Source organism: Equus przewalskii, chromosome 1 (genome assembly GCF_037783145.1).
Source record: "Equus przewalskii isolate Varuska chromosome 1, EquPr2, whole genome shotgun sequence".
NCBI lineage: Eukaryota > Metazoa > Chordata > Mammalia > Perissodactyla > Equidae > Equus > Equus przewalskii.
This window is the reverse complement of record NC_091831.1, coordinates 75,803,014-75,828,626: the sequence shown is the minus strand read 5'-3', so window position 1 is coordinate 75,828,626 and position 25,613 is coordinate 75,803,014. Positions and strand designations below refer to the sequence as shown.

The 25,613-nt window shown below is 44.5% G+C and overlaps 1 protein-coding gene across 2 annotated transcripts in view; it reads right to left on the bottom strand.

Annotated features, from left to right (window-relative positions):
* The window catches only part of NID1 (nidogen 1), a 77,524-nt gene that overhangs the window by 25,215 nt on the left and 26,696 nt on the right, over window positions 1-25,613 (bottom strand). For both annotated transcript variants that reach the window (XM_070614577.1, XM_008515030.2), the window contains 8 exons: window positions 24,652-24,801; window positions 21,120-21,371; window positions 18,680-18,880; window positions 16,451-16,696; window positions 15,305-15,448; window positions 9,990-10,115; window positions 6,301-6,450; window positions 5,116-5,238 (listed from right to left, as the gene is read on the bottom strand). In XM_070614577.1, coding sequence (XP_070470678.1) covers window positions 5,116-5,238; window positions 6,301-6,450; window positions 9,990-10,115; window positions 15,305-15,448; window positions 16,451-16,696; window positions 18,680-18,880; window positions 21,120-21,371; window positions 24,652-24,801 — 1,392 coding nt within the window. The remainder of the gene's footprint in view (window positions 1-5,115; window positions 5,239-6,300; window positions 6,451-9,989; window positions 10,116-15,304; window positions 15,449-16,450; window positions 16,697-18,679; window positions 18,881-21,119; window positions 21,372-24,651; window positions 24,802-25,613) is intronic.

Below are 25,613 nucleotides of genomic sequence, written 5' to 3'. Positions count from 1 at the left end.
TCTGAGGCGGCTGGCAAAGTTCTACTTTCCATCTGGGTGGTAGTTACAAGGGGGTTCATCTTAGACTGACTCCTTGAGCTATACCTTTGTTCTACATGACTTTCTGTGTCTGTTTTATTTTATAATAAAAACGTAGGAAAGAAAGAGAGAATGGGAGAAGAGGAAGTGGAAGCATCACTCCAGACAGCCTTTATGAAGAATTAAACTGTAAGAGAGAGGAGGGAAATGGGACAGCAGCGAGAGAGGGTGTAGGCTCCAGGGAAGTCTTCACTTCTGTCTTTCAGATGAGAAATGTCACAGCTTCTCTGCAGGTCGATTGGAATTATCCAGTAAGACAGAAAGGGTGACCATGGCAGGGCGGGGGTGGGGGGCAACCATAGGAATGGCAATTTCATCTCAGACAAACAACATTCTGGCACATTAAATTGATGTTAATAGGAAATTTATGATTTATAATTTTATTTGTATTTAATTTGCAAATGTGTTTTAATTTTCTAGCTATAGAAGAAGTTGGTACCTAGATTTATCTATAGTAAAAATAATCTAAACCAACACTGGAGGCTTTAAGAATCTTTTTCTTTTGAAAGGAGTCTTACTCAATTTGGGGGAAAATTGCTATAGAAAATTCTTTTATATAAAGAGTTCAAGGAACATTTTTGTAAACCAAGAAATTATTCAGGGCTCATGTTCCTTATTTATAAAACAAAGGAGATGAATTACAGAATTTCTAGAGCCCCTTCCAGCTCCAACTGGGAAATTCAAGTTTTCTAACATTGGGTTTGTTTGAATCAAGGTGCAAGCTGCAACACAGACACAATAACAACAAGCGGACATTAAACTGTTCCTCAGTTTTCTTTCCTTTGGGTTGTATTTTCCAAACGTTTTCATCTCTCCTTGCAGCCCTACTTTCTGAACTCTTTAATTAACTTTCTCTCTAGAGATGTGCGGTGTGCATCTAGATGCAGGATGCTGGTGTGACTGGCGCCAAGCGTAATGGGAAATGATCAAACATCCGTAGGCTTGGTATTTGCCCTTAAGGACCAGGGTTTACATCTCCAGCCCAGGACTTTTTATACGCCTCTTTGATCCTCTAATAAGCTCTCTTATGTTCCAAAAATCTAGCCAGTTATATTCCCCCAGACATGGTCCAGGCAAGGCCAGCGGCTGCGGTGGCTGGCCTCCAAGATGGCTCCCAATCTCCCACCTCCTGGGAGTCTCACATGTACATACTTCCTTTTCAAGAGCTTGGCCTGTGACTAACAGTACCAGCAGAAGTGACAGCATTATCACTTCCAAGATTAGGTTAAAAAAGACTGTGCCACCTTCCATCGTGGGGGCTCTCTCTCTCTCACCACTTGCTCTGGAGGCAGCCAGCTGCCAGATCTTGAAGACACTTAGGCAGCCCTGGGGAGAGACCCATGCTGTGGGGAACTGAGGCCTGCCAACAACCATGTGGATTCTTCAACCCCAGATGAACCTCAGGGAAGACTGTAGCCTTGGCTAATGTCTTGACAACTACCTCATGGTCTCTGAACCAAGACCACCCGGCTAAGCTGCTCCTGAGTTCCTGACCCACAGAAACTGTGAGATAATAAGTGTATTGTTTTAAGCTGCTAACTTTGGGGATAATTAGTTACATAACAATAGATAACTAATTTGGTGGCTTTCAAATTTTCTCACTGTGAACCACAGAAATCCGTTTCACGCAGCAATTCAGTACAGATGCGCACACTTACGCACACACACTCATCCATGCACATATATTGTATGTGTACACAAGCATGTATACAAGTATTATTCATGAAACAATACTCACTCCTACTCCATATATTGTACATACTTCGATATTTTTTTCTATGACCTTAACTGACTCACCCTCAGCACAGCTCAGTTTTATTTTTTAAACTCGTCCCCTCTGATTAGAGCAGGGACCAAATAAGTGCCGACTGCTTGATTCCTGCCCTTCATTACGTTGGGCAAGAGGAGTCCAGATGACACTACGCGTTTTCTGTTAATATTTCATAAACTATTTTAGTCATACAAAATTTAGAAAAATATAATGAAAACCTCTGTGTTCATATTCTGACTGAAAAAAGAAAACATTAGAAATACAAATGCAGCCTTTGTGTGCCCTCCCTCCCACCAGAGAGGTAAGCTTTACCCTGCAGTTTTTGTTTCTCATTCCCATGCATGCATTGTATAGTTTTCTTGCATATGTACATGCATATGTAGCTTTATTTTCACGCAGGGTTATATTTTATATAAATGGGATCATACCATAGATATCTTTTCATGCCTTTTTTTTTGCTCAACATGTGTTTGAGATTTATCCATGAACTCTGGTTCCCCCATTCTAACTGCTGTATATTATTTCATTGTACAAATTGTACCAAAATTCATTTGTGCATTCCTCCTGTTGATAGCCATTTAGATTTTTTTCTGTTACAAACAATACTTAACGAACATTCTTATATATTTCTCGTGCACATTCTCTCTTGAGTATATCACTAGATGTTGAATTTCATTAGGGAATAGAATTAAACATATAAACTATCCTAGCAAATAGCTCTTATTGGTTTTATCCTTGTCTCATCTTCTTACCCCAGCCTACAAGTCTGGATTTGTTTCTGTTTAGTCAATAGCCTTTACAGAGAGGGCAAGGAGTCAGGTTAAAAAAAAAACCAAAATAATGAAACATCTGCTTCTTTTTGAACTGGAGTTGTGAAGCAAGCCTAAGGAAATAATGAATGTTAGTCATTTTTAATAGCTGCTGGAATGTCTTGACTCAAATTATCATGAACTTTTCTCTGCGTAACCTGCCTCTCAGAATCTATGGACAGTGCTACAGTTTTGACCCATAATTTCAGGAACAAAAAGTTGGCCCTGCCTGAGTTGATCTAGGCTGGAGCTTGGCAAAATTTTCGGTCAAGGGCCAGGTACTACATATTTTAGGCTTTGCGGGCCTTATGGTCTCTGCCACAACGACTGAACTCTAACTTAGCAGAAGGAAAGCAGCCATGGACTATATGTAAATTAACAAGCATGGTTATGTTCCAATAAAACTTTATTTACAAAAATAGACAGTGGGCCAGATTTGACCTGTGAGTTGTAGTTTGCTGACCCCTGTGCTAAGCAGAAGAAAACAATTTAGACCAGCAACATATAGTGTTATATATCAAAATGTAAACTTTAATTTGATATTTTTCTCCTTTTAGATGGGCAACTAGCCTACAATTGGTCACACTCAGTCCTGCTGAGTGTGGGTAAATAAACACTTCTATCTACTGCTGGTAGGAGTCGAAACTGGTGCATTCATTTATTTCTTCGACAACTATAAATAGTTGTGAGCCCCACCATGGGCCACATACTCCACTAGATACTGGGGACATAAAAATGAGATACACATGCAGCCTGTCCTCAAGGCACTCACAGGCTAGTGAAGGAGACAGATAGAAACACTGCTGTAAAAAGTGATGAAACAGAAATTTTCACTTCTCTCTTCTTGAAACATTTATAGTGGCATAAGTATATCTGGCCAACAACAACAGCAGTAATTAAAAACAAATATGACTGGCTAACTCCAGTCTGAGGTGTCAAATATATTCTTAATCTCATGACAGATACCATGTGGTTTAGATGACTGAATCCAGATTGGAGTCCATCCAACAGACCTGGGTTTGAGTCTTAGTTCTAGTACTTCCTACCCGTGGGAGCCTGATTGTGCCTTTATCTTGTTAAGTTACAGCATCCTCCGTGTAAATAGAGATTGTAAGTGACAGCACTCACTCTAAAAAGACGATGACGAACCTTCAATGAAATAGTGCAGGTCAAGCACCTAGCGCATAGTAGGTTCTATACAAGTGGCAGCCAATTATACTTACGCACTCACCAGCATTTGTTGAGAGACTCCTAAGTTCCTGGGCTCATTCCAGGTACTGACCTGGGGCTGGCATTATCCTTACGATCTAACGAGATGCCACTCAAGTGTCAGGTCAGCAGGCAGCTCTAGCAGCTGCACAGTCCAAGTATAATAGGTAATATGGACACTTCCGTGGTGTCCTCAGCCTGCATCTGTCCCCAGCCAGTGGTCTTTCACCTGCCACCCTCACCCTAGCTCTATTCCCCATGACTTTTAGGAAGCTGTGATGGTTAATTTTATGTATCAACTTGACTAGGCCACAGGGTGCCAAGATATTTGGTCAAACATTACTCTGGGTATTTCTGTGAAGGTGTGTGGGATGGGATTAAACTTTAGCTCCATAAACTGAGTAGAGCAGATTGCCCTCCCTAATGTGGGTGGGCCTCATCCAATCAGTGGAAGGCCAGAATAGAACAAAAGGTTGACCCTTCCCAGAGTAAGAGAGAATTCTTCCTTCTTGAAAACCTATGAACTGGATCCTGGGCTTTTTCCTGCCTTGGACTTGAATGGAAACATTGGCTCTTCCTAGGTCTCAAGCCTGCTGGCATTCAGACTAAAATGACACCATCGTCTCTCCTGGGTCTCCAGCTTGTGACTGCAGATCTGGGGACTTGCCAACCTCTATAATCGCATGAGCCAATTCCTTACAGTAAATCTCTTTATAGATAAATACATATATATACACACACACACATATCTTATTAGTTCTGTTTCTCTGGAGAACCCTGACTAATACAGACCAGGCTCTATAATCATGTGAGCCAATTCCTTATAGTAAACCTCTTTAAATATAAATATATATATGTATTTACACACATTTCTCTCTCTCTCTTCTCTCTCTCTCTCTCTCTCTCTCTATATATATATATATCTCCTATTGGTTCTGTTTCTCTGGTGAACTCTGACTAAAATAGACCAGCTCGTACCCTGCACGGCTTGCTCACATTACAAGGATGACCAGACTCCAGGCTGCCAGCACAGCTATGGTCCATGTGTGGCAACCCCCGGAATTGTGCATTGCACAACCTGCGTGACTTTACGCTGCCACCTGAGCTCTCATCTCCCAGCTCAACAACCTTTAGGACTGTCCATGGAGCCCCCCACTTCCCCACCTCACCTTCTCTCCGAGGGCCATGTCCTCAGTACTCACAGATATGGCAATGACCTACCAACTCCAAGTGTCCCCAACATCTTACCCCCAGGCACACAGTGGAAGCCGTCTCCCTGATATCCAGGTTTGCACTGGCAAGTGAAGGAACCTGGAGTGTTGTAGCAGAAGGCGTCAGGGTGACATCGGCTTGGCTGGCATTCGTCCACGTCTGCAAAACAGCCACCAAGCCCAGGGACAATGAGATTTCCTCTGGAGTTCATAGTTTACACAATAATTTAAGCCACTTGCTCAATGCTGTGGGACAGTGTTTCTGATCTTGGAACAGTGATTTAGAACTCACTAAACCTTAATTATCAAAATATTAACTCACTTCTTAATTTCTACCTCGTGCATTTACAAATGTGTTTCACTTTGATAATAATGTTCTCATAAAAAATCAAGCTTGCAAAAGGAAAACAGGATTCTTTTGCATCATAAAATGACCCTTCTCAGCATAAATGAGAGCTTTAAAATTGTCTGAGAGTTTGGAGACAGATTATTAACAGCTTGTCAGAAAAACCTCAGCGACAAGAGAAAATTCACATGTTCAGCAATGAAGACAAAGTATCAGAAATTATAATCTATCTTAGAAAAGCTTGGACTTTTCAGAAACAATCTATGGTATAATGTGAAGTAATTTTGCAAACCAAGGGACTGTGATACTGTGTTCACAGTTATCTTACCTAAAATCATTGTTAAGATCCTCCTGGCAGCCAATGATGGGCTGATCTCAGGCCTGGAAGAATTCTGTGGGCTCATTTATTCTCTGACTCTGCAATCACTTATTCACTAAGAGGACTTCACTTCTCTTGCAGCAGGTTAGAGCAGGCCAGGTGAATGACTAGATACACATATCTTGTTAAATAAAAGCCTGGACTTCAACCTTCATATATGCAAGGATCATTTGTCTTTTTGTGAAAATAGACACAAAAAGACAAATAGTCTCCTTGGTTCCCAGCAGACAGCTGGTGTTTAATTGTTGCTTGTATAAGCAAGTCACACGGCATCAAATAGTAGGGGGAGGCCAAGTGTCTTCCCCAATGAGAACAGCCCCCCAAAGGAAACCCAAAGTTCAAACTACTAGAGAGATACAAAATGCAGCCCCTTTACCCCGTAGAGTTGAGAGAATAATTCTCTTAAATTCGGTGGTGAGTGGGTAACATGCACGTGATAAGTACCACCTAGGGAATTTTTTCAGGCTACACAGAGAACACCCAGAGCAACTTCGCACCTTGGCAGGCTCGGCCATCCCCAGAGAAGCCTGGCAAACAGGAACAGGTGTAGGAGGAGCCGCCCGTGTAGATACACTGGGCCCGCTGGGGTATGTCACAGTCGTGGAGGCCACTCGCGCAGTAGTTGATGGGGCGTTCGTCCACGACAGCTTCAAACAAGAGAGTGACACAGTGTTTGGAAGGGAGTCCCCTGAACGGCCCCGGTGCCCTTCCAAACTCCCGCCACACCAGCAGTGTGGTCCACTGGGGCGACTGTACCTGGACCCCAACCTCCAGGCATCTCTTCAGGCTTCACCCCTGCTCCCCACTGGGCTGTACCCCAGGCTCCCCTCCCGTTTCCTCCCACCCAGATTCTGCCTCTGCATAGTCTCCACAGACTCACACCCGGTCGGTCATCCAGCCTGGCTTTCCACCTCAGTTTCACCCCAGGGCTCTGTCTCAGCCACTCTCCATACCAGGTCCCCATAACCCAACCGTCCCTTCATCTGCATGTGGATGTGGACCATCTGAAAGTGGACGTGCTTCCTACGGCAACTCTGTTGGTGGAGCGTTTGGAGCTAAGAATCTGAGACCTCTGCGGTGTCTTTAACCTTGGCCCACTGGGAAGGTGGAACAGCCACTACAAATGGCAAAGTCAAAGTCACCCACTTCCCACCAAAGAAGGAGAAATAAACCTTTCCAGGTCAATGAGACAGGCTTGGTAGAAAGGCTGTGGGCCTTTGGGGTAGGAAGCCCTGGGTTTCTACCAGGTATACGTGTCCCCCACGTGGCTTTGGGTAAATCATATAACTTCTTGGAGCCTCTCTGGAGAGTAAGAATTACTTCCAGCATGCCAAGCACAGGCAGGCCCAGTAAATGGGACTATTATTTTCTAAAGGGTCCTGATGATAGAATTCATGGAGTGAGGGCTTATGAAGCGGGGGAGTGACAGAGCTAGTCAATAATACCCCATCTTCTGCTTCAAGATGGAAGCCAAGGGCTGAAGTCTAGGAGGTGATTTCCAATGGCTGGTTCAGTTTCTCTGGGGTTCCAAGGTAGAACTCAACTGTTTGGAGTTGCAAAGGTGACTTTTAAAGCTTCTTTAAGAAGAAAATCATTTTGGCATGGAAAATGGTCTTATATAAGAAAAAGCATGGGGCTGGCCCTGTGGCTGAGTGCTTAAGTTCACACGCTCCACTTCAGTGGCCCAGGAATGGAGGGGCAAGTTTTGGAAAGGAGAGAAAACTGGGCTCAAAATACGAAGTAAAAATTAATGGGGGCAGTACTGTGGCCTATTGGTTAAATTTAGTGCACTCCATTTCAGTGGCCCAGGTTTGGCTCCCGGGCACAGACCGGGAGTCAGTGGCCATGCTGTGGTGGTGACCCACATACAAAATAGAGGAAGATCAGCACAGATGTTAGCTCAGGACCAATCTTCCTCAGGAAAAAAAAATCAATTACAATTACAATTAAATTGTAAGTTGGGGTTGCACTTTTCTAGCTCCTTCCCTTCTGAAGAGAACCTTGAAAAAGGATGGTGCCCTGAGCCAGAATGAGCAGAGCAGGGTGGCCAGCTCTGAGATGCTGCCACCCACCTGACGGTGGTCCCTGAGAGACACCTGTAGGCTGACTGGGCCAGGAAATGAGGCAACAAGGGAGAAGGAAGGAGATGTCAAGAGGGAAGGACAAACCAAGGGAGTGAAGTCACGCATCATAGGGAGAGAAGCGGGCAGGGAATAAAGAGTCGAGTGGTTTCATACAGCCTCTAATTACTTTAAGTTCTGAGAATAAGATCACAAAAATGAATGCTTTACAATGATTTCTCCTAACATTGTGACAGGCAAGGGAGGGGGAATGGGAACACTGGGGGAGGCACGACTAAAGCCTAGGCCCAGCCCTGTTCCTGCCCTGACAGATGGGCAGGTGCACGGTGTGTGCGCTGCACAAGGATGCCCATGTGAGGACTCAGTGGGATCTCAAATTTCCCCACGCTCCATCCACCAGGCCACGTATCATAGGGCCGTGTCCACTCAGAGAGAGTGTCTACGTCTTCACATAAAGGTGATTTACGGGCAAGCCGAGGCCGACTTTCCTTGGTGTAAACACACTTCGCACATTCCGATTAGCTGTAAAAGTTTCACCCAGTGGAAAAGAGAAAGTCACAGGCTTACAGAAAATGCCAAATATGGAAGTCCACAAAGCAGAGTTGGATATGTAGAAAACGAAAGGTGGGAGGTCGGGACAGAGGACAAGAGTCTGCCCACGTCTCCCTAATGTCCTCATTGGCAGTTCCTGAGGCATCTCCATGGGACACAGTAAACCCATGATCCAGTCTAATCACCCCATTTACAGGCGAGGAACTGAGGCCAGAGAGGTTAAGTGTCTTCCTCAAAATCAAATGCCTAGGAGTAGACATTTGCACACCACTTGTCTTGCACCCCACTCTGCCCCTCCAGTGAGTGTGGACATCAGGAATGGTTGGATACAGAAGCCCAGGACATCATGCCTCACACACATCTGACCCAGGACTGCACATTTCACCACCCAAAGGGTAAAGGATCCATTACCCAAATTTGAGCTGAAATGTAATGTAAATGGTGCTGCCCTGAAAAATAAACCTTTGAATCTCCTTCATCTCAAAAAGTAAAGAACACAGAAATTGTTATTCTCTACTAAAAAAAAAAAGGTAGGAGTAACTTTAGCAGAGCTGAAATCTCGACTCTGTGCAAAGGGGACTGGCTTCGCTAAATTCACAGATGTTTGGGTCATACTCAAAATATGAGAACTGCTTGTTCCCTCCCGCCCTCAAGGCACCACCTCACCCTGGGACCTCGGCGGCCTCATCTGAGCAAACAGATAGATGGAGCAAACAGAAAGTATGCTAGGGTTTAGTAAACAGCAAGGAAGGGGCAAGGAGACGGTTCACTATGCAGTAAAACAGGAATCTGATTGAAATTGGGAAGAAATGTGGAGTTCAGATGGCCCATTCAGCACGCTGCCCTCTAGACCTGGAAATCCACAAGAATCTTTGCACTTAAAACTCTTGCAACTAACAGGTCAAAGTGCAGCACTAGGAAAAAGTGGAAAAATTTAAACCATCTGGCTCTTTGTGGTTGGCCCGACATCATCACCACAAAAAGCATCATCATCCTAAAGCATAATTAGCCAATTTAATAGCCTCAACTCACTTAACTCCGGTAAGGCCAGGAAGTTATGCTGCTACTCGTGGCTTCTAAAATTGAAATCCATAAACAGAATGGACCAAAATGGAAATTTACATATAAATCAACAAAATTTTACTCTAAAGCAGGTAATGAGACAAGCGCATATAAGGTGGTTCCTCCACATGAACCCCAAGGCCACCAGCTATAAAGAGAAACAAGTCTAATTGTTTTAATAGCTATTAAAAGAATAACGAAAAGAATTAAAAAGTTTCATAAGAAGGAGATGTAATGCAAAAGCTCGTAATAGGCGAGGTGACGGTCTTACTAGTGTAGACGACGACATTCCTTATTCCTTGTCCATGTGACTTTCCAGGTAGTTGGAGGGAAGGAACAAAATCTGATTCATCTTGGTAAAGTGCCCTGCCCCACACAGAAGCCGGCACCTTCCATTGAAGCCAGGACAATCACCTGGGCAATGCCTTTTATACAGGCACTGACATGCACCCTGTGAATAAACGCTTTGAAAGGTCACCCAGAGAACTTACCCACACAGGTTCCCTCCTCTGAAAACCGATGGCCCTCCACACACTCACAGCGGAAGGTTCCCGGGTGGTTATTGCAGATCGCGTGGCTCCCACACACCGAGGGCTGTTCTAAACACTCATCGATATCTACAGCAAGTTTTCAAAAGATGCAGACTTTTAAAAAAACTTCTTCAAACATCACTAAGTAAAATAAAATAGAAAGCATTTTGGCCTGTGGATGGACACTTTTAAAACAAATGTTTCTATATTCCAAAAGTCGTGTTAAATAAGATTTTCTTTCTGTGCCTCACTTTAGAGAGTGGTCCCAGGCCCTCCTCCTAAGTACCCGTGTGCTCCCCCACCTCTCCCGGAGCCAGCTGCTGAGCCTGGGGCCCCCTAACATCCGACTGGCAAATACTTGTTAGGAAGATGTACAGACAAGTGTCCAGACTCTGAATAAGGTTCCGAAACTACACAGCATATTTAAACATGCCTTGTTCAGAAATATTACCTTTCTCCAATGACAGTTACAAAGAAAAGCTGAACAATTTAAAGCCTAAGTGTGAATTTTGGAATATCTGGAGCTGACTGCACTAAAAGGAAAGCCATTGAATCATAAGATTGTAAATGAGCTAGTGGGGTGATGTCCCCTCACAGAACAACACTACAGCCCCTATATGGGATATTATGGAACCCAAAAACCTATGCTTTGGAGCTGGACATAGCTAAATTCAAATCCTGCCTCCTTTAGTTACAGCTCGTGTGGTCTTGGGCAAGTTACCTAACTATTCAGCCTCAGTTTCCCTGTTGGTAAATACACATAATACTATTCATCTTGAGAGGTTCTTCTAAGGGTTACAAAATGGATGTAAGCCAGAGGAACACCTAGCATGCTCAAAAAATGTAGCTATTATTATAATTTTTAGGGATTCATCCTACACCACAAGCCATGGGGACAGATTTGGCCAATTCTAGAAACATGGCCCTCAGATGGCCACTAGGCATTGGGGCCAGTCTGTGGCTACCACTACAGGAAGGCTGGTGGCCCAGACAAGAAACCAAGCTAACCTGTCATTACCCTGGTTACCTGACCACTGATGGATGGTAAGTTGGTAAGGTCCTTCCTTGCCAAGCTTATTCTCAGAGTGTACACAGTTACTTCTGTCATTTCTAGAACTCTAAGACGCCGATAAGGAGGAGTTCATAATGGCTGAGACCACACAACTCCTCTCCCCATCTCAACCACCCCTCCTTAATGCCCTAATGGGAATCTTTCACATTCGGGAGACAAAAGCTCACGCGTACGCCTCCGATGGGCAATCTAGCCAGTCTCTCCACCGGTGAGACAAATGCCCTGCTGGCTTATTGGACAACACTGCACAAGACAAGCATTTTTGCCACACCAGCTGCATGGTTTGACCTATAGCCAGGCAAAACCCAAACCCAATGGTATCCAGCTTCTTGAAAATATACTGCAATGTACGTTTCTGTGAAATGTTTAAGATACAAGATCTCGCACAAGGAGACTGCTCCAGGCACAGCTGTAAGGTTATGGAACAAAGCCCTCCCAAGGCAGCCTCTTCCATGGGCTGGCGCTGCGGTGGGTGTGGGGGCTATTCAGCAAGCGTGGACTTTACACTCCATCCACCAGCTGCTGCTCCAACAGCATGCGAGAAAAAGATCATCTGGCTTCCACTGTCTCTGCGCCACAACTCTCAGAAGACACTCCCGGCACAGATGTCTGGACACGCCATGCAGACTGCAGGGCTCCACGGCTCACACTCAAGTGCCAGAGCACAGAGCACAGAGCAACAGTTTTCAGTCAAAGGGACAGAACAAAATCACCAGGGGAACTTTTCCGAATTCCATTCCCCCCGGAAGGTTTATGGAAAGGGAAGCTGTGTGTTTCAAAAAAGCTTCTTAGGTGACTAGAAGGGTGCGTGGCCCTCACACCCTACCTGGAGAGCCACTGGAAAATAGGACCTGGGGGCCCACGGGATCAGGGAGCGGATGGTCCCCTACCACAACCTCCACCTCCATGCAGGTCTACACATATAATCCAAGCTGGGCGACCCCTTTTCTTCAGAGCTAGACCTAGCAATTTCCCCGCTAAGATCTCATCGTGCTTACAGTTTGGAAATTCTTCCTAATGTCTTATTTAAATCCTCCCTTCCGTAAACTGAGGATAAGACTTTAATCCTTTCTTTGGTGGAAGTAGTGAATTGGTGATAACTGTTCCTCATAAAATATCACAATATCTGTTTGAAGATTATTGTTCTTATTATTCAACATCGAGTCAACCTCTTCTCTGGGGAGAGATTTCCTTTCATATAAATCATTCTCTACCCCAATAGGAAAATCCTGGATTATTCTTGTAATTACTGCTTCCTTTCTGATTGTTTTCCAGAGTGGCTACTTTTCACATATTTCCAACAACTCTTAAGTTTCTCCAATTTGTCCCTTTTCTAAAGATCAGGCTCTTTAAGAAGGAGAGTCTCATGGCTGAGTTGTTAAATGCCTTGTGTGTACTCAAAATTACTCAGCGAGAGATTATCCAAAACTCTCTCCACAGACTCCCAACTGAGAAATCTACGAAGCCATTCTGCCAGGCTCCAGAGCTCTGTGAGCCACCCGGAAGTCTTCTCCTAATTACCCTGGAGGCTCGCTCTGCGGTGTCTAACCAACACCGGCCTTGTTTGGGATGTCATCTATCATTATATCAGCGTCATGCACACTGAATTACAAAGGCTCATCCTCATTCTCTTCTAAGGCACTTTCCAGGTCAAAATAATACATGAAGTGATCTGCTTAATGCAATTTCCTATCATCAGCCTAGTGTCTCAATGCATTAACACTTTGGAGCACGTTCTAGTGACCCGGAACAAAACGTAGCCTGACTGGGAATATACCCACATTCCATGGCGCTAATCTGCCGGAACGAGGACTAACCATAGGACAAAGGCAAGTCCACACACGACCACCTGTCTTCCCGGGTGAGGACCTCAGAGGGTTTTCTCTGATAGCAACAGATTACAGAAAGCATGACTGGTCATGCTTTGTGAAGGGAAGCAAGCACTCCCACTATGACAAGCTCCGACCCCAAGAGTGGACTTAGCCAGGGTGGGGTTCAGCAGCAGCGCACTGCGGTAGCTCCATGTTGGACTAAGCTTCGATTGGCTTAGGAAATTGACACAGGGCTACATAAAGGCTAAGGAGGTGCAGGCTTCTGCTGGAGAAATGAGGGAGCCCCATCCTTGCCTGGTGTGCATCGCATCTTCATGGCCCAGGGAGGGCTCCGCTCACACACACAAAGTATCATGCTGCTTCAAACTGGCCTCAGCCAATTCAGCCATTTGAGGCCGTTGGGCTCTTTGGGGAAATCTGGGGAACTCTGATGATCAGAGGTGAGTGGGAACTATGTCCCCTCCCCAGTGGTATGGTACAAGGAAAGTGAGTCTCGGATTGAATTCTAGCACATGTACAAAGTTATCAGTAAGCTGGCTAAGCAACGGTGCAGCCTGCTCCTGTAAGCGAAGTCCCTGCTCTCCATCAGGTCAGACGTTCCAGTGAGCATCTCATCTGAAGTTTCACCCTGAAGCAATTACAGCAACACCCCACAGCAGGATCTGCTAACCTTCACGGTAAATCAGCACACCAAATCTGCCATTAATTGGAGGCACTGGATTCCAGACCCAAGGCATCCTTCCCAAATTCAAGGCTGCTGGGCTCCCTAGATTCTTACCCCAGGCCTTAAAGGGGGCTGCTCATCTTTCTGGCCAAACATATGTGCGGACACACGTCACGAGGGAATCTTACTTCTGGCATTCCTTACATTCATCAGTGAGCCGTCTGCTGCAGATTTAGGACATTCGTGCACTAGTGGCCTCTGCTGTCTGGACTCTTCACTGAGTCAGGAGTCAACTAACTGCCCCTTGGTAGTGGGTTAAAATTTAGTAAGAAACATATAAATATCAAGCCATCTATGTGAAATTATTTAAAGTTAAACTATAAGTAATAAAATCAGTGCCATGAGAAAGCACAGTAATATACTGGCTTGAGTCAGAGACTCAAATTGCAATGTTTCAACGTCACTGGCTCACTTTAATGAGCCTCAATTTTCTCATCTGTAAATATAGGAATGAACTTCCTACCCATTAGGATGGCCACTATCAAAAAAACCCCAAAAAAACAAGTGTTGGCATGGAAAAGGAGAAATTGCAACCTTTGTGTAATGGCGGTGGGAATGTAAAATGGTGCAGTCACTATGGAAGACAGAGTGGCAGGTCCTCAAAAAATCAAATATAGCATTACCATAGGATCCAGCAATTCCACTTCTTGTAATATACCGAAAAGAACTGAAAGCAAGGACTCAAACATTGATATTCGTGCACCCATGTTCATAGCAGCATTATTCACAATAGCCAAAGAATTGAATCAGCCCAAGTGTCCATAGACAGATGAATGGATTGAAAAAAATGGAGTATACACATGCAATGGACTATTATTCAGCCTTAAAAAGGAAGGAAATTGTGACACATGCTACAACGTGGACGAACCGTGAGGACATTATGCTGAGTGAAATAAGCCAGTCACAAAAGGACAAATACGTATGATTCCACACATACAAGGTACCCAGAGTAGTCAAATTCAGAGACAGAAAATAGAAAGGTGGTTACCAGGGGCTGGGGGGAAGGCAAATGGGAAGCTGCTGCTTAACGGGAATAGAGTTTCAGTTCTGCAAGAGGAAAAGAGTTCTGGAGATGGATGGTGGTGACGGTTGCATGACAATGCAAATGAACTCGATGTTGCTGAACTGTACACTTAAAATGGTTAAAATGTTAAACTTTATGTTATATGTATTTTACCACAATTAAAAATAATTTTAAAAAGACAGAATTGAAAGAACCTATCTCATCAGAGATGGTTCAACTCAACTTGATTCAATTCAAATTAAATGAGACGGTGTTTGTGAAGTGCTTAACAGACAGCGCCTGGGTCCGTGACAGTTACCGTCATCTTGTTAGTGTTATAAACAGTGCTGACTTTAGCTTCCCTGTAAACCTGTGTGTTCTTAAGGTGAAGTGGAGTGTGGCCTTATACATCCTACTCTGTTGCTCAGAGTCAGTGCATCTGATCAGATGAAAGAAAAGGGCAGGAACCCACATTACCAAGGGAACACCGAGTGCGGAGCTTAAACAGCCCGGGCATGGCCTGCCCACCAGGATGTACCTCACCCGTGCTTCCTCGCCTCACCCAGCTCTCTGCTTTACAGAGTCTGGATAATTCCTCCTAGGCTGTTTCCCCCAGCCCCTACAAGTCACAACTGATGGCCATACCAGAGCAGGTCCGCCCGTCTCCTCGGAAGCCGATGGAGCACTCGCAGGTGAACTGTGTCCCGGGGCCGGGGCGGCAGGCCGCGTTGGTGTCACAGCCATGAGTGCCGATGTAGCAAGGATTCTGAAGCGCATCAGGGGAGCCATCTGTGAAGGCAGAGCCATTGAAACCAAGTGAGTATTCAGAAAGTCTTGCAGGTTTCCTCCTTCCACAGAAAGTAAGGCATAGCTGATGACCAGGAGAGCAGCAGGGGTCCTGGAACAGGAAACCAGCCGACTCCTGTGTCACCCTGGGGCAGGATCAGCAAACTACATCCCTCTAGACTGATGCCTGTTTTTGTTAATAAAGTTTTACTGGAAACCAGCCACACCTACTCACTTGCATACGGTCTGTGGCCACTTTTGTGCTACCATGGCAGAACTGAGATCTTGTGGCAGACACTGTATAGCTAGCAAAATCTAAAATATTTACTCTATGGCCTTTTAAGCAAAAGATGCGCCAACCTCTGCTGCCTAGAGCTACAGTTGTCAAAGGAGGGAGAAAGGCACCTGCCCTCCTTCTGCTTTTTGGAGTCAAGCAAGGACAACCTTGGGCAGCTGGAGAAGCGACCTGGATATGGAAGGAGAACCATAAATAACTGAAAAAGAGAAAGATCTTAACATCCAGACTCAAAATACACAGAACCCCTGGGGCTTTAAGATTTGGATGACGTGAAATCTGAGACAGATGTCATGCTAGCTCCCAAAATGCCAGCTCCTTCCATGCAGCCAGAAGCACCGAGAGACCAGACCTCAGCACTGCGATGTGCTGTCACACGGCAGAGAGCACACGTTCCTTTCAAGGCTGAGTATCAGAGTGTTTGAAGTGCCTTGCCAAAACCAGCTGTCGCCTTTGGATGGTCCACTCTGTAACTCAACGAGTTAGCACTCTTTGCTCTAGCCCAAATCGGATAATGAAGAAGCCTTAGGTTAGCAGAACAGAGACAGGTAGTTTTCTAAGAATCATAGATGGCAAGACATTTATTTCTGCCAGGAGATATTTTAGCATAATTTTCTTCTTCCCGAGAGATGAAAAACAACACGTCAAAGGGCACAGAGACAGATGTGCCGGCACATACATGATGCCCAATCTGAGCTGCCATCTCTTACCCCTCACAGGACCGATGGAGTTGCTTAGAGCATAGCGCAAGATCCTCTCTTCCTGGTTGTACAGGACAAACACGCTGTCCACCGAGAGCTGCTGGGTGCTGGGCAGGGCCAGCTGGGAGTCGTCGTGGGTGCACTCCTGGAAGGTGATGGTCTGGCGCCACTGGTAAGTGTGGACGTGTGAAGGGGCAGCGCCATCTCGCTCGGGCTCCGTCACGGTGTATTCCCGGGTGGAGGAGGATGTGATCACTGGGATGGGGAAGAAGGAGGGAGACGAGGCGGGGAGACAAAGGAGAGATCTTAAGGATGCAAGGGGCTTAATCAAGGGCTTTAAAACCAGCCGCAGTATTCCCTGCCCACAATGCTACCAGACGAGGGATCAGATGGAATGGGTCAAATAAGGCCATTTATCTCTGTGTTGGGACTCACTCCACTCATAGATTTCCCATGCTATTCTTGGTGTTACTCGCATTAGTAATACTTATTGCTTTTTCTCATCAGGTGCTTCTCTGTAAGTTCCTAAGCCACCCAGAATCAACCCAGAGATTAAGGTCTGGTGGAAAGAGCACATACGTGGCAGGAGATACACCTGAATTCAGGCGGCACCATCACTCACAAGCTGTGTGATCACAGGGCCGGTGACTAACTTCTTTAGCCTCAATTTCTTTTACAACATGGATGGGGTGAGGATAAGATAATGTAAGTAAAACTTCTGGAATCAAGCAGGCTAATACTATCATTAAGATAAACTATCGTTTATGAAGCATTTACCACATGACTAGCAGAGCGCTAACTGCTTTATGTAGGCTATCTCACTTAGGATTCAAGAAATAGTGGTGGCTATGTATAACCCTAGATTAAGTAGTTTTCTGATATTAAAAAGTGAGACATTAAATGGGTTTCAGTAGCCAGTTTCTGGAAAATTACTACTGTGAGCAAACCTCAGTAGGGGAGAAGAGAGGCGGTCTGCCCCACTTAGCCATACGACAAAACTCTCAGCTTCCTATTTTTAAAAAAAGGATGAAAGACTCTTTATATTTGTGTGCTCTGCTGTAGTTCATAATAAAAGCCAGAGGATAAATAAAAGATTAGTGTAAGCTGCCTCTTGTCCAGCTCCCACGTGCTGGGCTGCCAGAAACACCATCTGGTCGCAGGCTGACTGCAGACTGGGGTCCCGTCCATTCCATCTCCGATGCACTCACTCTCCTCCCCCACAGTTAAGCCATGAAGCCTTGGTAATTGGTACAAACTTTCTAGACGGCAATTTAAAAAGAGCCTTTAAAAAGTTCCTACTGTTTGACTCAGCACTTCTTTTTCTAGGAATTAAGTCAGAAAAGAATCAGAGATTTGGTCAAGATTTATGACAAACATGGTCATTTCAACTCATTAAGAGGACAAATTGGAAATAACCTAAGCTTTAAAAACAGAGTAGTTTAACTTAATAGCCACACAATAGAATTGTATGGATTCATTTAAAAGTGTTTTCAAAGCCTACCTAATGAAATATAAAATATTCATGATTTGTCTTTAATTGGAAAAGTGAAGATATAATAATGTGGTATGATTGCAATTTTATTTAAATAAAAACTATGCACCTGACTGGACATTATATAATAGTATCGCATCAATGTTAAATTTCCTGATTTCGATCATCGTACTGTGGCCATGTAAGAGAATGTTTTGTACTTAGGAAAAACATGTCAAGTATTTAGAGGGTGAACGATCATGATGTCTACAACTTACTCTTAAATATACATATATATGTATATATGAGTGAGAAAGAATGATACAGTAAATGTGGCAAAATGTTAACAATTGTTGAACCTGGGTAAATGGTGCTAAAATTGTGCTATTTTCAACTTTTCTGTAAGTTTGAAATTATTTAAAATAAAAAGTTAACTATATATACATGTATATTATAACAAAATTATATTACTTGATTTTGAAATTACATAATATGTTGAGATATTTATATTGGGATATTATATATATGTTGGGATATTTTATACATATATACAGAGAAAAGGCTGAAAGGAAATACATTTAAAGTGAACAATAATGTCCTGATTTTACGACTGTAAGTTACACTTATTCTCTCTTTGGCACTAAATTCTCTCTGATGAGTGTGCACTGTCTATAATCAGTGGAAAGGTGACACTAATAAGGTCTCATCCATGTATTTCCCTCTGGAAGCCCAGGTGAGTGCACCCGTCCCGGCCGCGGCAGGCTCACCCCCGCGGGAGTAGTGGTAGAGCTCTGTGTAGGGCTCGATGTGCACCGAGGAGCCGAACGGGATCTGCGGCACGTGGCCCTCCAGCTCCGTGTCGATGGTCAGGTGTCCGTGCTCGTCGATGCCGCTGAACTGCTGCTTAATCACCAGCTTGCCCGGGTGCCCCACAAAGGTCACCTCGGCCTGGCGGGTGAACTCGCCCCCTGGAAAGCAAGGTCAGTCCGTCACTTTGGGGTCAGAGAAGATGCCCTCATGCCTGCCCTGGACTCACAGTGCTGCACCATGAAGTGGGGGTGGGCCCACACCTCCTCTGCAGATGCTTCAGTGTGATTGATAGAAATGGGGCTGGTGACACTGAGGACAGAGCTGGGATATCCATGTGGCCCAACTGAGTCATGCACAGAGGAGAGAAGCTGCTTCCCAGCTACACAGCAGCATCTGAGATGGGCTGGCTCAGGCGTAGTGTTGGGAAAAGCAGGGGCCTGGGGTTTGACTCCAACTGTGCCCAGTACTGCTTGGGTGAACTTGAACAAGCTACTTAACCCCACTGAGCCTCCATTTCCTGATGATAAAAAATGGGATACAATCTATCTTGTGGGAATTAGATGAGATAAAGTATGCTAAAAAGTGCTCTGCCAAATGTGAATGGCTCCCAGATGTCATTTAAGGTGATGACTGTTATAACAGCTAAGCCCTGCTCAGGATTGGTGAGTTCAAGGCAAACCGTCACCAGAACCAGAAACCACCCTGGGAGCAGGAATTCCCTGTGCTCTGTGCAGAGCAGCAGCCCCAGACAGGCAGAAAAAATATTTCCCCCTTCTTCCAGCTTCTTCCCTTTCCCATGTTTGCACGCTCCCATTACAACAGGGGCTGGCAAACTAGGGCCCCAGGGCTAAATCTGGTCAGCAGCCCTGGAGCCAAGAATAGTCTTTACATTTTACAATTTTTTTTAAAAAAGTCAAAAGAATATTTCATGATAGGTGAAAATGATATGAAATTTAAATTTCAGTGCCCGTTAACAAAGTTTCATTGATGACAGTCACGCTCATTCTTTTGCCTATTATCTCTGTTGAGCAGTTGCAACATAGATGGTATAGCCTAAAATGTTTAGACAAAGCTTAAAATATGTACTATCTGGCCCTTTGCAGAAGAAGTTTGACAACTCCTGCTTTACAGTATGCAAGTTCCAGGCAGATACCCAACTGATAACACAAGTCCTGAGGCAGTTAAAAAGGACTGTGGTAGAAACAAAGAGGCGCTATGCAGGCAATTTGTAAAGACTCTCTCAGCCCTGCTGAAGTTGATGTATGTTACAAAGTATCACCAAGGCAAATTAACCCACATACAAGGCAACACGCATGTAAAAAGCTATGGAGGGAAGGAGTAGGGTAGGTGGGTCTGACTGCAAAGTTCAACTATGTCAGCAAAGGAAAGAGCGTGTTTGCACTAGAACATGAACATGGTTATAATACGCAGGATATATATGCCTGAGGGATACGGAGAAAAAACATTAGGCCATAAATTAGCATATCTTACGGGTAAGTTCACCCTTTTTCAAATATATAGCCCCTCCTTTCTTAAAATGGCCACGCTTCAGGAAGTCGTGCATTTACGTGCTATAACTTTTGGAGGGTTACCCGTGTAAAGCCTGCAGACCCTGCTTTCAGCAGTGTTTCCACAAAAGCCGTGGCTGAGGCTCCAGCGAGGCTGCTGGTGGTGGAGAAGGCAGATCCCGGTGGTCGGAGGCAGGGCTATGTACCTGCCTCCCAGCATAACAGACTCCAGGTCCTGGAAGTGGTTGGAGGTGAAGGACACAAGCTCCTCCACCCGAGCTGCCCCCAGGAAAGGGCCTCGAGCACGCACAGGTGGACTGGCCTCGGCAGAGCATGCGGGAGGCCACGCTACTCAGGGAAATGTCCCCCGACCATCTGCCTGCACGTCCACTAAAGACTGAACAGGACACAGTCTCTAAGAAGCTCCAAGAAAACTCAGGTTTCCTAAGACTCATGGGGATTATGTTTATCAGGCTTAATTTAGCTAGAAATGACAGGTTCTTTTTCTCCGAGCAGATACTGAAGAAATGTCAAATATCACTTTCAGACTGGTTTGGAATTTGGAGGCAGGCTTGATAAACAGAAGGAGGGAAGCTGTGAGCCGCACACTTTGGGTTGTAAGGATATGAGACGACATCATTTGCTCTGCCGGAGACTTCTAAATCTCCACCATGAAATTGCTCCCTGATCAAAACGCAATTCTAGACAGTCTTAGCTCACATATATTAGTGAAAAAATTATTGATAATTTTACCTCAACATCTTACTTCTGTAGCCAAAAAATACTTATCAGTAAGTTGCCTGCAGACATGGAGTTCCCTTTCATTTACTCCCGGGTCCCCCAGGCACCACTGTGTGGCCCATTAATGTTAATGTCTGACATAAACTACCTGTGATGCTGAACCCATTCTTGAATCCATCTTGCTCCACTGCAAACATCCATCCAATGATGCCTCCAACAGGGGCCAGAGGAAGCAGAGAATACCCAACAGTCTCGGGAATGGTGCTGATGGCTGTGTAGGAGCGCCCGTGGTTCATCACCACATAGGAGTGGAGGTCGGTGTTCTCGAAGACGATGGGGACCTGGCTGTTCCCCACGAAGATCCTTCCTTTCACCTTGCCATTAACTCGCTGGGGGGAACCTGAGCAGGGAACAAAGAAAGAAGCCAGCCTTTCAAAAAAGAATAACATGTCTGATAGGAGCTGTACCTATAAAGCAAAGAGGCCAAACAGCGCTGGGGTAAAGAGTTTGGGGATAAGCGAAAGTGGTTGTTCTTCCCAAGAAGACAGTACCTACAACTGTGGCCATGAGCCTTAGAAATTTCAACGTCCTGTCCCTCTTCCATGCTGATTGACAATGGACAGCATGAAAGCAGCTCCAGTGGGAGCCATCGTGTGATGGAGGAACTTCAGGGGAAATAAAATAATCTCAGGAGAAGAACAGCATCACTGGTCATCTAGAACTAGGTGATTATATATTTGACAGCTTTTGAGAGTATAAAGGACAGCACGAGTAATTTCATTGGGACAACGGGGCTAAACTGGATGGTCCCGGAAATCGGGGACATTTGGTTGACTAATCTAAAATACATCTTAATAAGCATCTCTGGCTCCAATATAGTCCTATTACCCAGGGTTGGGACGCCAGTCTGAGTCCTGGAGCTTCATCCAGCCCAAGCCAGAGCAGGCCCGGGCATGGAAGACATCATAGGCCACACAACATGCCCTCTGACCCAGGACCAGCTTGTGGACTGGAGTGTTTGTTGTGGATTGTTTCATTTAGACAACTGGGAAAGATGTGAAACCTACTGTGGCAAATTTAAAGGCTTTCTTCATAAATTGCCAGATAATATATGTAGGATACTGTTTTTGTTTTTAAAATTACCTTAATAATAAATGTCAGCTTATACCTATGGGAAAATATCTGAAGAGATGTACAGAAAATTGTTAACAGTGGTTCAGTCAGGGCAATTTGGTGAACTTTCATTTTCTATACTATACATACTCCAACTCTTAGGTATATAACCAAAAGAATAGAAAATATGCGTCTGTAAAAAAACATGTACATGAATGTTATTAGCAGAATTATTCATAACAGCCAAAATGGGAAACCACACAAATGTCCACCAATTGATGAATGGAACACAATGTGGTATATCCATGCAATGGAATATTATTTAGCTAGAAAAAAGGAGTGAAGTACTGATACATGTTAAAACATAGACAAACCTTGAAAACATTAAGTGAAAGAAATCAAACACAAAAGGCCACAAATTGCACAGTTCCATTTATATGAATTGTCCAGAATAGGAATACCCATATTGACAGAAAGTAGATTAGCTATGGACAGGGGCCGAGGGACTCCGGGGGAAGTGAGAGTGCTAATGGATATAGGGTTTCTTTCTGGAGCGATGGAAATATTTTAAAATTAGATAGAGGTGATAGCTGCACATCTTAGTGAAAATACTAAAAACCACCAAATGGTATACTTTAAACAAGTGTGTTAGTTCTATCTTTAAAAAAAACTGAAGGAAGAGGTAAATGTCACCTTGGACTGCTCAGGTTTGATGCAGAATTAAATTCTATCAGTTATTGATTGTATACATCTTGTTTTTCTTCCTAGATGACAAATTACTAGGGACAGGACTTTCACACCCAACTCCCTCGCTCAGTCTCAGCAAGTTCTCAGGAAAGTTTGTTGAATAACCCTGGACAGACAGGCTCACACCTGGGCGCCATCACCCACGTTCTGAAGAGCTTTGCCGCGTTCGATGTGTCCAAGCTGCTGAACAGGGTCATGGAGAAGCCAAGGCATGCTCAACACACAGAATATTTCTGCTCTCAAACTGTGTCATTACACTGGGGAATGCTGTGAAGTTAGAAGACTAATATCGAAAAAATGCATCTCCCAAACAATTGCAGAAACAAGCAGGAAAGCCAAGTTAAGGAAAGCAAACACATTTTTTTCTCCCAAACTTTGACCTATAAAAATGTTTCAAAAGCAGCAAGAATCCAACAAATACTTAAACCACAAAACTATTACGGGGCGTGTATATAATATCATTACGTAGCAGAAAAGCTTGGCACATCTGAGCTTGCCACCAAACCCAAACGTCTCAGCATTTCCAGCTCTGATATTTGACGTGGAAAGAGCTAATGAGGTTGCTCTTGAGAAGAAGCTTTCATTGTAGATTTTGGAAGCTTCTCCCTGGGTGAGAAAAGTAGAAAAGCCCAATCTAAAACAAAGGAGCAAAGGCACACCCCCTGGGGTGGTGGGATTGAGAAGAAAACAGAAAACACATAAACATCCTCAAAAATTAAAAGTATAAAAAGTACACAAAATTTCCTTTCATTGCTGAAGATAATATTTAACAAAACTCACTTTATCTAATTGTGGCCCAGAAAGAAACTATTTTTTTTTCTAGCAAATTAAAATAACTGATTTAACTATAGCTATGGCAAGGGATCTGAAAAACAGAAAACATTCCTCCAACGCAGTCTTATTTATTAGGCAAATTCTGCAAAGCAACTGCGGCTCTTCATTAAACACAGAAGGAAAACGACTGGTGAGAAGTGAGGTGACTTGGCGTCTGAAGGAACACAGGTTCAGTACGGTGGGGTTCTTGTTGTTTTTATTTTAATTCCAGTTTATGGCCCTGGACTCCCACTGGTCTCACTCTCTGAGTAAACCAATATCCTGACCACCTAGACTTTCACTGAGAAGATTCTTCTGACCTCTGAGGACATCAAGCCTCGCTGGTCCTTTGGGGGCAGAACTCAGAACTGATGTCAGCCCACAGCTGCATCCGTGTTGGACTTGGCCCCACAATGGGTTTGGTGCTCTAAAATTAACTGTGGTGCCCCCCTTATGCTCTGCCATTACCATGCTGTGATTTCAGGGCCAGAGGAAAGGAAAACCCGAGGGAAAGGGGGACTGGAACAGATTCCACCCACTACAAACTTTGGTCTACACCAGCCCACAGTGGCCCTGCTGAGGCTAATAACCAGTAGGATAGTCAAGTCTGTGAGTGAGACCAAATAAGAGGTTTGAAAGAAACTGAGGACAATGAGAGGCGTTAACAATTCCTGGTCCAGGCTGCATCAGTTCAACACTTCAGCCTTTGTCTCAGGCGAGGGGCACTCGTGAAGATGGGCTCCCAATGGCAGTCATCTCAGAGATGGAGAAACAGCACAGGAAAGAAGGAGACCTCGCCTTATTAGAAAATGGGCATTCTCTGAGGAACGCCCATTGGAGAAGTATGAGGAAGAATAGAGAATGAGAGAATCAGTATCCTCATCCCACTAAAAACACTCCCCACCTTTAGAGATCCGGGTAAGGCAACCTTTGCAAACAAGTACCCAGACAAAAAGTCCACTCCTCCTCCTTCTCCCCACGGAAACTGAACACATCGAAGCAAGTACCTTCTGCAACACACTGCCGGCCATTCCCCGTGTAGCCTGCAACACAGCTGCAGCAGAAGCCCGTAGTGAAGTCCCTGCATTCTGCATGCACGGAGCACTGGTGTCGGTTGTTGGCACATGTCTGGCGGGAATGCGTGTTGTAGCTGAAAACTGCCCAGAGAAAACACAGCACACCTGTAAATGCTTCACAGGACTGGGGACCAGGGGCTTCAACACATTGTGCATCCAAAGCCTTGCAGGAATTCCCATCTGCTTAGGCAGTTCAGGGGCACGACTCACAACCTGAGGCTACTTATATACAGTCATGCATCACTTCATGAGGGGGATATGTTCTGAGAAATGTGCCGTTAAGCGATTTCCTCGTTGTGCGAACATCCTAGAGTGCACTAACACAGACCTAGATGGTACAGCCTACTGCACACCTTGGCTACATGTACTAACATGGGACCACCGTCATATGTGCGGGCCGTCTGTTGTTGACCAACACGTCCCTATGTGGCACATGACTATAGTGTGGTGGCTCCATGACTCAAATCACCAAGGCAAATGGGTCTAAAAGGAGCTTGAGAAATCATAATGGTGAATTACTTAAAAATGCTATAATCCAAGGTAGTCAGTGTCACTGAGTCCATATTAGGTTACAGCCATGCAAAATCAATCTTAATATGATGTCCATCTAATATAGTCAGAAAGATCAGCTTCACATTTTGGGGGGACCTTAAAATATTTTTTTTTACTCTTTTTTTATTGTGGTAAAATATATATATAACATAAAATTTGCCATTTTAATGACCTTAAAATATTTTAAAACCCATTTGCCCCTTTCTTCTCCCTGGAGTATAACACAGAAGCTCTTACGCTGAAAAGCTGATTAGAAATAATTCCTAAGTAACACCTAGTCTAAAAGCCTTTGACACAAGAAACAAAAAGAATTTCTCCCTATTTCAAATTTCTACTGCCCA